The sequence below is a fragment of the Dendropsophus ebraccatus genome, chromosome 2 (genome assembly GCF_027789765.1).
Source record: "Dendropsophus ebraccatus isolate aDenEbr1 chromosome 2, aDenEbr1.pat, whole genome shotgun sequence".
In the NCBI taxonomy this organism is placed as follows: domain Eukaryota; kingdom Metazoa; phylum Chordata; class Amphibia; order Anura; family Hylidae; genus Dendropsophus; species Dendropsophus ebraccatus.
In genome coordinates this window covers 54,545,601-54,559,455 of record NC_091455.1, presented here as the reverse complement: position 1 = coordinate 54,559,455, position 13,855 = coordinate 54,545,601, and the positions used below count along the sequence as shown (strand labels likewise).

Genomic DNA, 13,855 nt, shown 5'->3' with positions numbered 1-13,855 from the left:
TAATTCCAGAGCGTATGATGTCTGAATGATGTATGATTACATGTGTTACGTCATCTCTCTGCAAAGTTTCCTGTAAGAAAAAGAATAAAAATAAAACTTCCTGAAAAGCGAAATCTCCCCACGTGACCCGCCAGCGAGTCTCCGCCCCCTCCACGTTTCGTCGCCCCTGGCAACAGTCACGAGCCCGAGTTCTTGAGTGACGTCTTTATAGGACACGCCCTCTTCCCTGGCCCCGCCCCGGACTCGCTTTGTCTTCTAGTGAAACCGCAGCCCCGTGACGTCACTCTCTCCCCTGCCTGTTGTCGTTCGGCCATTCCTGCGGCTGCCGAGAGTAACGGTCCCGGTGTCTCCGTTACCTGCCCGTGAAGGAAGGTGAGTGTGACGTTACGAGTCTGGCCCGGGCACGCCGCACACTTTACGGTCACTGTCCCGGGGGCAGGCCGCCCAGCACCAGCAGCACATACGCTTCCCTCCCAGGTGTGGCTTCTCCTGCCTTCTCCCCATAGACTGATAGCCGCGCCCCTCCCCCACATATGAAGTGGTCACTACAAGTTATTGCACCTTAAAGGGACCCCTCCCCCATATATTATGTATATACTTGCTATAGGTGGGACTCCAAGATGGCAGCCATGGTGGTGGGCGACTAATGTAACAGAGATGCCTGTTATGTGACCTAATGTGTTATATACTTGGGGCAGATGGTGGTCAGCGCTCTCCTGTACTTCTGGGTTAGTTACAGGGGTGTCTGGCCTGTGTACAGGATCACTATGGCCCCCGGCCCCCCACCTCCTGGATGAAGCCTCCTCCAGACACTCTGTTTCCTTGAAGTCTATGGCACTGACTAAAACCTGGTAGGACAGGGCTTGTCTGCCCCTGCCAATACCATAGGCTTTACCCACATAGTAACACTGCCCGATACCGGATGCATGACCCATGTAATGTATGTATGACTAACAGGACCTATGGATAGGGCTTGTTTGCCTCCACCAGTACCATAGGCTTTACCCACATAGTAACACTGCCCGCCACCTGCTGTGCATGCACCTACAGCACTGCCCGATACCCGATGCATGACCCATGTAATGTATGTATGGCTAACAGGACTTATGCACAGGGCTTGTCTGCCTCCGCCTGTACTGTAGGCTCCCCCACCACCACCACCTGCTGTGCAGGGACCTACAGCACTGCCCGATACCCGACCCATGTAATGTATGTATGTATGACTGACAGTACTTATGGACAGGGCTTGTCTGCCTCCGCCTGTACTGTAGGCTCCCCCACCACCACCTGCTGTGCAGGGACCTACAGCAATGCCCCATATTGGATACATGACCCATGTAATTTATGTATGGCTAACAGGTTTGTGGACAGGGCTGGTCTGCCTCTGCCAGTACCATAAGCTTTACCCACATAGTAACACTGCCCGCCACCTGCTGTGCAGGGACCTACAGCACTGCCCGATACCCGACCCATGTAATGTATGTATGTATGACTGACAGTACTTATGGACAGGGCTTGTCTGCCTCTGCCTGTACTGTAGGCTCCCCCCCCCCCCCCCTACTGTGCAGGGACCTACAGTAATGGCCTATATTGGATGAATGACCCATGTAATGTATGTATGGCTAACAGGACTGATGGACAGGGCTTGTCTGCCTCCACCTGTACTGTACGCCTTACCCACATAGCAGGACTCCGTGTACAGTAGAGCTGAGCGGACCGTCTGACTTTTGGTCCGACGGCATCAGCGCTCTCTCATCATGCCTGTGATCCCGGCGGCATAGTTGTGATCCCGCGAATATGCGTCCAGGATATTCCAGTGATTTCAACATTGATTCCCAGGAATATCCTGGCCGCATGTTCCCGGGAGCGCAACTATGCGGCTGGGATCACAGGCATTACGAGAGAGCGAACTGCTTTCGGACCAAAAGTCCGAACAGTTTGCTCCTCTCTAGTGTACAGCACAGGCCCTGTCAGATGAATGGCCTGTATAATACATTGGTGGCTAATAGGACTTATGGACAGGGCTTGTCTGCTTGTGCCAGTACTGTAGGCCTTTACCTACATAGCAGGAACCCCACTACCACCTGCTGTGCAGGGATCTACCTCACTATATGAGATGATGATGGTCAGTGGGTGAAACTTATGGACAGGGCTTGCCTGCAGAAGGCAGCAGCCCCCTTTATAAGGGATATCTCTAGGTTCAAAGCGATCTTCACCCACAGGACAGTCATAACCAGCTGATGGATGGGAGTCTGGCTACTGGGACGACCATAGATCACAACAACAGATCCCTTGAGTAAAGTGAAGTGGCAGCGTTCATTCTTGGCAGCTGCTTCTTTCACTATCTATGGGACGTCCAGACATAGCTTAGTATAGCGCTCTACATCTGGAAGTCCTATAGAGTGAATGGAGCGTTGGTCAAGCATACACTCTGGAGATAGGGGACCCCCATTCTCATGATGAGTGTGGCTCCTAGTTGTCACGCCCCTACTGATCAGCTAGTTGATAACTTTGGGATAACCCCTGTAGGGGCTTTTATACTGTGCAGTATAAACCTAGTTGATGAAAAGCAGTGTAATGCTAACTGTTACTCATTCATGGGGTTATAACTGAGGTAGCGTTATATACATGCTTACTGATTGTATACAGAAGTAGACACAGCATATACTGAAGTAAGGTCCCCACAGCTGTGGACGGCCACTGCACCACATGACTCTCAAGCCCAAAGTCTTTTCTAGGAGTTCAGTAATGCTGCCCCCCTAGTTGCCAGAGCTTCATTCTGCTGCTTCCACCCTAAGGCTATGGTCACACGTAGTATGAGACTGGCCGGTCTCAGAAAAGATCATGCCGGCCTGTACTGCAGTACCGACCGGATGATCTTTAGTGCCGCATCAGAACTCCCCACAGCACCCGATGGAGCGTGCGGCAGGAGCCGCTCGCTCCATTGTGTGAACTGCTATGGGTTTCTGCGGCTGCTATTCAATGAATAGTGGCCACAGAAAACTGACATGTCAGTTTTCTGCAGCACCACTAGGGATCCTGGTCGGAGTGCATACTATGTGTATACACTCCGGTCGGGATTCCCTCAGCCTTCAACACTACGAAAGTATAGCAGAAATCACAGCCGTTGTAACAGCGGCCGTGATTTCTGCGGAACTTACGTATTGTGAACATAGCCTAATCCTGCATAGAGTTCAGCCTGAGTGTTCCTGGTTGTCCCAGCAGGAGAGAGGAGCTGTGCATGCTCTGATTCTCCTCTGACAAGAAGAAACATACACATTATTTTCTATGTTACCATGTAGAAGGGAATGGGTGTCACCTGAATATCTGTGTTCCCCCCCCCCCCCCCAGATAAACACTTTTACATTTAAATATATTAATGCAGACCACCCCTTCTAAGCTGAATATAATGTGCTATCTTGGGTCATGTATAGGACAGGGCTGTGTGCCGCCACCCCTGTGTACTCCTCCGCCATAACTGATGTGGTGATTTATAGTGACATCTTCCATGTTTGCCTCCTTGGCTCGGCCTTCAGGAAGTGCTGCAGTTTCGTTTCACTGCTTGTGTTTACTCTTCTGATGTTTTCTAGTTCTGGATTCTTTCACCATAGTTCTGTATGTAAAAAATGTTACTTCCTCCTTTGTCGTTCCAATCCCTGAAACAACTAGTAAGCTGTGTGCCTCTTATCTATATGAATGTGCTGATAAAGACTGTGTTCCCACTACGAGAGGGGGCAGCATTTAAAAAATCATTATTTGTGGCTGTCATTATTACTAGATGTCCGTCTTTTACCGATAAATTCCTGTGCTGGGAACATAGACATATACAGTTCTTTCTACATGAGATGCGGTGAATTGGGGATTAGAATCCTTTTGGTCCTTGGCCCCTTCTCACAAGCCCCGTCATCCTATACCATGGGCGAATATGCTGCTGTTATTGTATACTGTATTTCTGGAATCCTGCTTTATTATAAAGACATCACGTCATATAAGTGGTATTACATTCATAAAAAAAAAAAAATTAGTATCAGGGCAAACCTGCTTGCTTGCTTGCTCTTTACTCCCCCTCTTGGTTTAGAAGATGGAGATGCTAATGCTATGGTGGGGACCATTGCCTTTGTTCCACTTCTCTCTTGAATAAAGCGCATAGATGTGGCTCGGTTTATTTAAAGGAAATGTTACAAAACTGAGAATGATTGATGACTGTAGCTATAATAATTGGGGAAACAAAGCCGCCCAGAAAGGAGAGCAGCTTTCAGCGTCCTGAGTTGTATACAGTTAAGATGAAGCGCACAACGCATGCAGCGTCTGCTAGCTTGGATGACAGGATAGCCACTTTCTGAGGTGATTTGATTGGTCTAGGTCTGAGTGCTGAGACCCGCTCTGATCTTCAGATCTATATGGGAGTAGTGTGCTCCTGTGTGTTATACCCCACGGCTCCCTGCCTATCTGTTTCATTGCAGAAAACAGGCTACATTACAAGTCTATGAAACCAATATCCAACAATGAGTCCGATTTGAGCACTGAGCAGTGTCATTTTAGCCTCTGTTCAGATGGTGTCTGGTGGGGTGTGTGCTTTTATTTAGAATGGGATAGAGCATGGGATTACATAAAACAGGATCCTGTAAAAAAATAAAAATACATCTATATATCCCGCAGTATATGTTTTTTAGCTACATGGCGGAGGTATTTATCAGGGGATGGCAGAGATATACTCCTGACAGAATGTGGTGTGGAAATAGTCTTATTATTGACATAGTAGTTGTGGTCACTTCTTGGCCTCTTTGTAGTCTGTATAAGTGAGTTTATTCACCGTGACCTGTATTGTTAGGGCTTAGCATACCAGTAGTTACTTTCATTATTTTCCCAGTACTTGTGGGAATTTCCCTGTTCTGTACATGGCTATGATGCAGTATGCCAAAGTGTTTCCTAATGGCCGTCATATGACTGTCATCTGCCTGCGAGCTGCTGATCTCACTGATCCTGTCATAGGGTTCACTTCCTTTGTTCTCCATGACGATGCTTTTCCTTGCATCTCCATGGTATACGGTATATATACTCAATGTAAAGAAGCATAGATGCACACTACTGGTTTCAGAATGGTTGTGTTGTGCAAGTTGCGGCTATGTCCTTTACAAGTCAAATCTACAAAAAAAAAATAATAAAATTCCTTTGTGTAACACCATGTGGATGTAGTCATGGGTCTATTGAGCAGCTAATGCATGTCAGATACACAGTCTGCATTAAATGGGATTCGTTCCTTACCCTGAGATGTGACTTCAAGGCTCACAAATAGAGCCTTGTACTTGCAGCTACGTGGAGGTGGAGGTTCTCCGGGCTCTGCTTCATGTTCATAGATAAACATGGAAAGTCATGATGTCATGGTCCCCAAGTACCAAATAAGTTCTATTTACTGCACAGTGTAAGGAAGACATGGTGCACTCACCCATTTAACTCCTAATATGCCTCTTTATATCATTGGTTTCATTCAAAGATTTTCTTTTTTTTTTCTTTGTGCAAGGGCCAAATGGCTCTTTAAAGCTAGAAGTGTGGGCTCACAAGTGGGATCGCCTCTTCCCCCCCCCCCCCCCATCCACTCTTTAACATCCGTATAGGACAGAATTGGACAAATAATTTGGTCGCAGACTACCAAGATTTTATATTCTGTAATATCTATTTATTTACATGCTGTTAAGGACTGAGGGTTTGGTATTGTTTATGGGTGGGTTTTAATATTTTAAATTTTTCTGTTTAACAGGAAGATCAGCAATGTCTCTGTACCCATCACTCGAGGACCTGAAGGTTGACAAGGTCATCCAGGTACTTACCGTTCAGTTTTAACTGGTTAGATTGTGTATTGTAAAGTGGTGAGGTAAATCTATAAAAAAAAAAAAAACACAAGAAGAACTTGTAATACCAGCTATAAAATGTGAGGTCCTCGTTGGGGTGTTTTGTTCATGGTGTCTACTTACCTGTCAAAGTCACTTATCGACCAATGAGCAAGAGGGTTTACCTCGAAGGATCAGGCATGTGCTTAGCCCACCATACTTGATCCAAGTTTTCCCTGGTGGATTTCTCTAAAAATCATCACATTCATCTGCATTGCATATATATTATATATATAATATTGCTGTAAATGTCTGATAGCCATCCAGCCATGATTCAGTAGATGATCTAGTTTGTCTATGTGATAATGGGGAGCGTTGTGCTCTGAGCTGTCCTGTTAGACGGCACAACACAGAATACTAAAGGCTTTTCATGAGGAGCCATGGAAAAGTAGTTGCTGTGAGGAGGAGAATAGACAGCAGTGAAAGGAAGCCAAGGCCTGACTGAAATCCTAAATGGTTCCTTGTCAATGCAGAAATGTTTATCCTCCTGTGTCCCTCCGCCCCCCAGACTGACAAAGTGGACATTAGGATATTATATAGGAATGTTCAATGCCTAATGGGTCCATTAGATTTACATTAGTAATTCACGACCTTGCCTTTCTGTGTGTGATAAGTGGACAATGACAGTTTCTAGATCTGATTTATCTCCATTGCTGATGATCCCCCTTCCCCTCCGACACATAGTATACCTACCCTGTTTTGGAAACCGATGACTGACTGCAGAAAAAGTTTCTAGTAATGACTACATGAGTGCCTGAAACATGTTGGGAAAATCTGCAGTGCTGACCAAGATGTTATGGACTAACATTTAATGTGGATCCAATACAGGGCTAAGATTGTTAAAGCTCAAAAGACTCACAGGATGCATTGGTTTAATGTAGTCCATCCAGTAAGGGCCTAATTTTCAGAACAGGGTCCTGTAAAGCCACAGTATGCTGGTAGATAGTTATTTGTATTGTTTACCCTTTAATTCTTCATTTGTACTCATGGACCCTTTAAAATGTCTTTGTCATTTGAACAAACCTTTGATGAGTCAAAAGTGTGGATCATTCAAAGTCTGGGGAGTCAGGTGACTATCGATTGTTACAGCGAACTAAGCTTAAAGGGGTTGGCCACTTTATAGTAAAATTGCTCAGTGTACAGTATTAGTAAGTGTACGCACTGTATACACTGACAGCAGCTCCCTGTGTACCTCATAGAGCTAATATCAGACTCCCCTCCTCCAGGCTGGGCTGCCCTGCTCTGTGGTGTTTTGATCCATAAGATGGGTCACATGGAGGAGCATGTGATCAGGCCCCGCCCCCCAGTGTCCACCACTGAGCATGTATAGGTCTATGGAGAACACAGTGGACAAAGCTCTGAGGTACAGGGGGAGCTGCTGTCAGTATATACAGTGAGTACAGTTACTAATATTTTGTACTGACCTATTTTACTAAAAAGTGGCCAACCCCTTTAAAGGAGATGTCCGGCAAAAATTTTTATTTAAGTATTGTATTGCCCCGCAAAAGTTATAAAAATCACAAATATATACTTATTATGGGAAATGTTTATAAAGTGCTTTTTTTCCTGCACTTACTACTGCATCAAGGCTTCACTTCCTGGATAAAATGGTAATGTCACGACCCGACTCCCAGAGCTGTGGGGGCTGTGGCTGCTGGAGAGGATGATGGCAGGGGGACACAGGGCACTGGAGGGACACTGAGCATCCCTCTGCCATCATCCTCTCTAGCAGCCACAGCCCGCACAGCTCTGGTGGTCGGGTCGTGACATCACCATGTTATCCAGGAAGTGACATCACCATGTTATCCAGGAAGTGAAGCCTTGATGCAGTAGTACGTGCAGGGAAAAAGCACTTTATAAGCATTTCCCGTAATAAGTGTATATTGGTGATTTGTATAACTTTTGGGGGGCAATACAATACTTTAATAAGAATTTTTGCTGGACTTCTCCTTTTAACTCCTCTAATGATCAGTAGGGGTCTGAGCACTTGTGCGTCAGTTTTTTTTCAAATGACAGGGACAGTTCAGTTGCACTTGTCTTTGTTATGTAGAAAACTGAAAAAAATGTGTTGATAATTCTAAAATGTGTGAATTACTTCTGAATTATGTTTTACAGGCTCAGACTGCGTTTGCAACAAATCCGGCGACTCCAGCGATTTTAGCAGAGGCTTCAGCACCCTCATCTGCATCTCAGTATGGAGGTATTGCCTAACCATTCAGTTAAAACAAACAAAACAGTAAATGTGAGACCCTGAGACCATTATCATGTTATAGGATATATATTATTCTCTCAGACTTGTGACCTGCCATAAGTTTTGATCAGTGAGACTCCAATAGTTAAAACGGAGGTGTGGGAGCACTTGGCTAAGCACTGTGCTTGTTCATTTCTAATGGTCTCTGCTCGGCTCTCCTCGGAAAGGGAAGTGTACAGTGTGCAAAGGTCACAGCGCTCCGCAGAGCACGTCTGCTTTTTCATTTTAGCAGTTGTTTGGGTTTTCAGCGCTCAGGCCCCAACCAATCACTGACTTGACTATTCTTAAAGGGGACCTCACATTAAAATGTATTTCCATCTTCATATGACAGAGCAGGAGGGGATGGACTGTATAGTTTTATAGAAAAGATTTCAGGAGAATATATGGCAAACATTCCCATGAATTGTATACAGCAATTGGGTCTATTGCAGGGGTGCACGACCCATAGCCGCACTCTCATATTCTTCTTTAAGGGGCTGCTATAAAACTTGCTGCCTAAATTGCATACTTGCTGATTACCGCTGGTGGGTTCCCCCTCCCTGATTTGTATAGTGGGTTGTGTTACATGGAAGGCTGTAATAATGTTGTTATGCTTTGTCTAGACCTGTACCCCAAACTGTACCCAGAACTGTCTCAGTATATGGGGCTAAGTTTGAGTGAAGATGAAATTCATAAGAATATGTCCATGGTGCCCTCAGCTGGGGTAAGTACAGTAGTATATGTAGTTGTAGCACAGAGTGTTCTTTCAGTATGTTCTACTGTCCAGGCATGAGGGTTGGAGGACCGTGAGTTCCAAACCCCTAGCTTAAAAGGGGTTATCCAGCGCTACAAAAACATGGCCACTTTTTCCCCCTCTCTCTTGTTTTTAGATTGGGTGGGGTTTGGAACTCAGTTCCATTGAAGTAAAAGGAGCTTAATTGCAAACCGCACCTGAACTGGAGACGAGAGGGGGAAAAGTGGCCATGTTTTTGTAGCGCAGGATAACCCCTTTAAACCAAGTGGGCTCATTTTGGTTTCTGCATGAATAACAGACAGGGAGATGCTACAAAAATTTGCTGAATCTGCAAAGAATTCAACCCAATATGGCTCTATGTACTCAATGTAGTTTGTCATGTGTCATTATTAGAAGTTTTGGGGTATACTGTAGAGATGTAGGTGAGCAGTATGTACAAGTTATGTATAGGTTTGTTATATACCTGCACTTTATGAACTATTATGAGCTGCTATAACATGAGTATGTAACAGGTCATCAATGCGCCAGGCTATTTCCACTTCCTATCCAAAAGTTGGCAGCTGTGTCCTGTCTGACATTTCAGACTGTAGTTGATGTATAGAAAAATTACATTCCTGGGATTCCTAGTGTAAGTCCCGTTAAGATGAGATCTCCCATTGATGTTGGGATACATGGTCAGACTTGTTATACTTTAGAAGTAAGATTAGCATCCAGTATCACACTAACTTTAATTAGCTAGGCAACGATGGCAGGCTGCATGCTAAGGTAACCCTATCATCCATATTGTAAGAATCAAATGCTTTACCTTTTTAATATTGTTTCATTGTGCAGATGCAGGTAGCCAGACCTTCAGCCATGAATAACATGGTGGCTCCTGTAAGTGGGAGTGATCTTGGAATCCGCAGAGCAGAGATAAAGCAGGGGCTCCGTGAAGTTATACTGTGTAAAGACCAGGATGGAAAGATTGGCCTCCGCCTTAAGTCTATTGACAATGTAAGTTTATTATCTGCTCATACAGGTTAAAGCACTTTCTTTGTTTCTTTAGGTCTCATGTAAAACGTTTATTTATTTATTTATTTTCAGGGTATTTTTGTGCAGCTCGTACAAGGTAACTCTCCAGCCTCTTTAGTTGGTCTTAAATTTGGTGATCAGGTTCTTCAGATCAATGGTGAGAACTGTGCCGGCTGGAGTTCTGAGAAGTCCCATAAATTTCTGAAGCAAGCTGCAGGAGACAAAATAACTATGGTGGTTAGGGACAGGTTAGTACAATGATTTCTTAATGGTTCTTCCCTAAATATTTTTAATCATAAATGTTTGGGATGGAGCCGGATTACTGCATCTCTACTCATTGACTTCCAAGGTAAGTAAGCTGCTATAACCCGGCCCCACCAGTACACAATGTACAGAGATGAAGTTCATACTCCGTACAGTGTTTATAGTATTGTCGCGGTTGTGGAGAACAGCTGATGGTCAGGGGTGCCACATGTCTGCTTCATGCAGATCCGCTATTGATGACATAACCCTTTTTTGTCAGTGTCTATAAATGTTAGTGAATGCTAGTCTATTTTTTTTTTCCCTGGGATTTTTCAATAAACTAGCATTGTATGGACTTCTTTGGGTGTTGTATGGTCTATATACATTTTTATATTTTTATATTTTTCTTATTGTGTTCTCAGGCTTAGTCACATCACCATTCTGCCTGTGTTTTCATTTCTTTCTGTGATGTCACATTCTCTGTCTGTTTCCTGTTCCTTCTAGTGAAGGAACATTGAGTCATCAGGTGGGTGGGCTTATGCATCCACATGTATTTAGCCCCACCGTGTAGGAGGAGCTAATATCTAAGCCAAGTAGAAACTGCAGCAGTAAGGGCAGCATGACGTGGAGGAGACCAGAAGCTGATAGCTTTGTTGTGGAGGCACAGACGTTTCCCATACTGCTTTGTAGTGTTGGAGTCCTGGGATCAAATGCTACCAAGGATACCACTGAGGCTGCATGTATGCCCCCCAGTGTTTTCATGGATTTTATCCCACACTTCAAAACACCCCCATTGGGGACAAGGAACAATATGAGTGACTATAATCTCTGTACAGCAAAATAAGATAGAGCTATATAAATAAAGGAAGAATATTCTTATTATTGTAGTGTAAAGATGTACAGTGTTAGGGCAGTGCTGCTGTCTCTTATATGGAGAGGAGAGAGGATACTTCAGCTCATGTCACAGTCACCATTCTGTCTATTAAGGGAAACTTGTAACAGAATCCTAACTCATTAGGCCCCGCCCACTTAGACCACACCCACCTGCAGGTTGCTGACCTCTGTGACCTCGAAGTTCTTTGTTTATCACAAATCTGAAGCCCCTATTACACGGGGCGATTCAGAAGAGCAAACGAGTGCCGACTTGTCAGATCAGCACTCCCTTGCTGCCGGTGCTGTTACACGTGCCGGCATCGAGCAGATAAGAGCCGGGGGGCTGCCCAAGTGGTCGCTAGATCGTCCAAGCAGCCCACAGCAGATAGCAGTGGTCTGCTGCCGCCGCTCCTATTGCACGGGGCGATGGCATCATATCGCTGCTATCCTTATAGTTGACGTTTCAACATGTTGAAAGACAACGATCGTCGGCTGATTGTTGTCTTATATTACACTAAGCAATTATTAGCCGTAATGGTTGGTATCGGCCGAATGCAGCCAATTATCCCTTTGTGTAATAGGGCCTTAAAAAGCATCAACAGAGAATGCCCAGGCTCAAGGAAACTACGAAGGGAAGAGGACAGATTACAAATGGTTCTCTAGTCCAATAAAAGAAAAAAAGTTGGACGACCTCCCTAAGAAGCATTTTTGGTGGGGATTTTATTGTTAGTATTTTTCAATAATCGAACTTATGTTTTCAGGCCTTTTGAGCGCACCATCACCATGCACAAAGACAGCAGCGGGCATATTGGGTTCATCTTCAAAAATGGCAAAATAACTTCAATTGTGAAGGACAGCTCTGCCGCAAGAAATGGCCTCCTTACTGAACACAACCTGTGTGAAATTAATGGCCAGAACGTCATTGGATTAAAGGTACGTCACCATGTTGTCATTCTTGATACTGTGATACAGCTGATACTGTGTAAGGCCATACTGTAATCGGTTGACCCGACTAATGGTATATTGTGTGGAAAAGTCGCTTCTCCTGTCTGTGGATAGTAAACTGCTAATGTCTTTGTACAGGATTCCCAAGTTGCTGACTTGCTGGCTAGCTCTGCAAATGTGGTTACCCTGACTGTAATGCCATCTTACATTTTTGAGCACATGGTGAAAAGGTAAGCTCCTGAATTCATAGGTTATGTACACCTGTAGGGTTCTTCCAGTCTCCTATCCAATCTATGAAGGGGAGAAATAAGAGTTTTAAAGGGGTTATCCAGTGTGGGGGCACTTTTTGGGGGGGACCGGGGAGGAGGTGGCTGAAATAAAAGACGTCCACTCACCTCCCCGGTTCCAGCGGCGGGTCACTCATCGCGGCGCACCGGTCCCCGTTTCCCGGCCGCTTCCTGGTGTCTGAAGCCGCCCGAGATGCTATGTCTCAGGGCCGCTCAGCCACTCAGTGAAGGAGGCGGGATCCGTTTGAAGTCCGCACGGATCCCGCCTCCTTTACTGAGTGGCTGAGCGGCCCTGAGACGTAGTGTCTCGGGCGGTGTCAGACACCAGGAAGCGGCCGGGGACCGGAGCGCCGCGATGAGTGACCCGCCGCTGGAACCGGGGAGGTGAGTGGACCTCTTTTATTTCAGCCACCTCCTCCCCGGTCCCCCCCACGCTGGATAACCCCTTTAAGCACTAAGAGGGACATTTACTAAAGGAGTGTAATTTGTGTTACTCTTTGAATAGGGATTGGTGTGTATTTTGTTCCAATATCTTTTGACTGATTTATTAAAATGTAGCATTGCCATAGTGAATGTATCTAAATAACAGAAAGTCGCAAAAATTGCGTAAGCATATTCACCTGGAACAGACCAGATGTAGGCCTGCACCTGTGTGTGCGACTTTTTAAAAAGGCGCAAATGATAAATTGGGCGCTAATCCTGGTTTATGCATTCTTTTGGGTGAATACTTAAAACAGGCAGATTAAAAAAAAAGTTGCATCTATAAAATATTTGTCCATCGAATACCGGTTCACTAATAAAACCTAGGTTAAAAATGGGTGAAAAATCCAATTATTCACCTAAAAATAGGCGCAAAGCCTCCCTCTTATTGTATGGAGGCTTATGATATTAGCAATGTGTATGGATACATTCTCTCACCACAAGACTAATATACACTTCCTTTCCGCCAACAGGATGGCTTCCAGTGTGTTGAAGAGCCTAATGGACCACTCTGTTCCCGAGGTTTAAGAGTATTGCCCTCCTTTTACCCCAGTCTTAAAACCTTGGCTGAGCTAGGACTGACTTTACAATGAGTATACAGCAGGGTACCCTCTCTGAGAGCAAGGTTTCTACTTCTGCATGTTATCCTTTTGCGTTGTATAAAAAAGCAAATCCTTTTGCTGTCAGTTCTATACAATATCCGCTAATTTACCTTGACCAGGTAGAAATCTGTGCAACTTCCATTTACTCCAGAACCTGTTTACAGCCTGTCGTATCTAGTCCTGTAAAAGCCGAATGAGAGTTATACAGTATATTTTGATTACTATTTAGTCTCACAACTGATGGTTGGCATATAGATTCTTGCTGTCTGCCAGGAAAATTTCAGTCTGTTTTAATGAAAGAGAAAATGCACTATATTCATGGATGGCAGGAGCAAGTTTCTGAACAAATGCTGTAATTTTATATCCTCCAGAGCTATTTTCCTATGTACGGATCATGTTATATTTGCATGCCAATTTTTGCTATAGATATGCTATTTATGTTGCAAAATGATTAAAATATTAAAATGGTTGCACAATGTAAACTTATTTTTGAAGAAAAAGTATAGCCATGAAAAATCAAGGGAGTCTCTGTTATTCAGCAG

The 13,855-nt window shown here is 44.7% G+C and overlaps 1 protein-coding gene across 1 annotated transcript; it reads left to right on the top strand.

Moving 5' to 3' along the window:
- The first annotated feature begins 240 nt into the window (after nt 1-240).
- Nucleotides 241-13,783, top strand: SDCBP (syndecan binding protein). The gene is made up of 9 exons (XM_069957552.1): nt 241-372; nt 5,759-5,820; nt 8,004-8,088; nt 8,742-8,842; nt 9,704-9,865; nt 9,956-10,131; nt 11,761-11,932; nt 12,083-12,174; nt 13,185-13,783. Exons 2-9 carry the CDS (start codon nt 5,770-5,772, stop codon nt 13,237-13,239), a joined length of 894 nt encoding a protein of 297 aa, XP_069813653.1. The 5' UTR covers nt 241-372; nt 5,759-5,769; the 3' UTR covers nt 13,240-13,783.
- Nucleotides 13,784-13,855: the final 72 nt, after the last annotated feature.

What these genes read in the sequence shown, in the direction of transcription:
- SDCBP (XM_069957552.1), top strand. Translation starts at nt 5,770, where the DNA reads ATGTCTCTGTACCCATCACTCGAGGACCTGAAGGTTGACAAGGTCATC. An exon ending in GCCTTAAGTCTATTGACAAT is followed by an intron (nt 9,866 to 9,955) that starts GTAAGTTTATTA and finishes ATTTATTTTCAG; the next exon opens with GGTATTTTTGTGCAGCTCGT. An exon ending in ACTATGGTGGTTAGGGACAG is followed by an intron (nt 10,132 to 11,760) that starts GTTAGTACAATG and finishes TTATGTTTTCAG; the next exon opens with GCCTTTTGAGCGCACCATCA.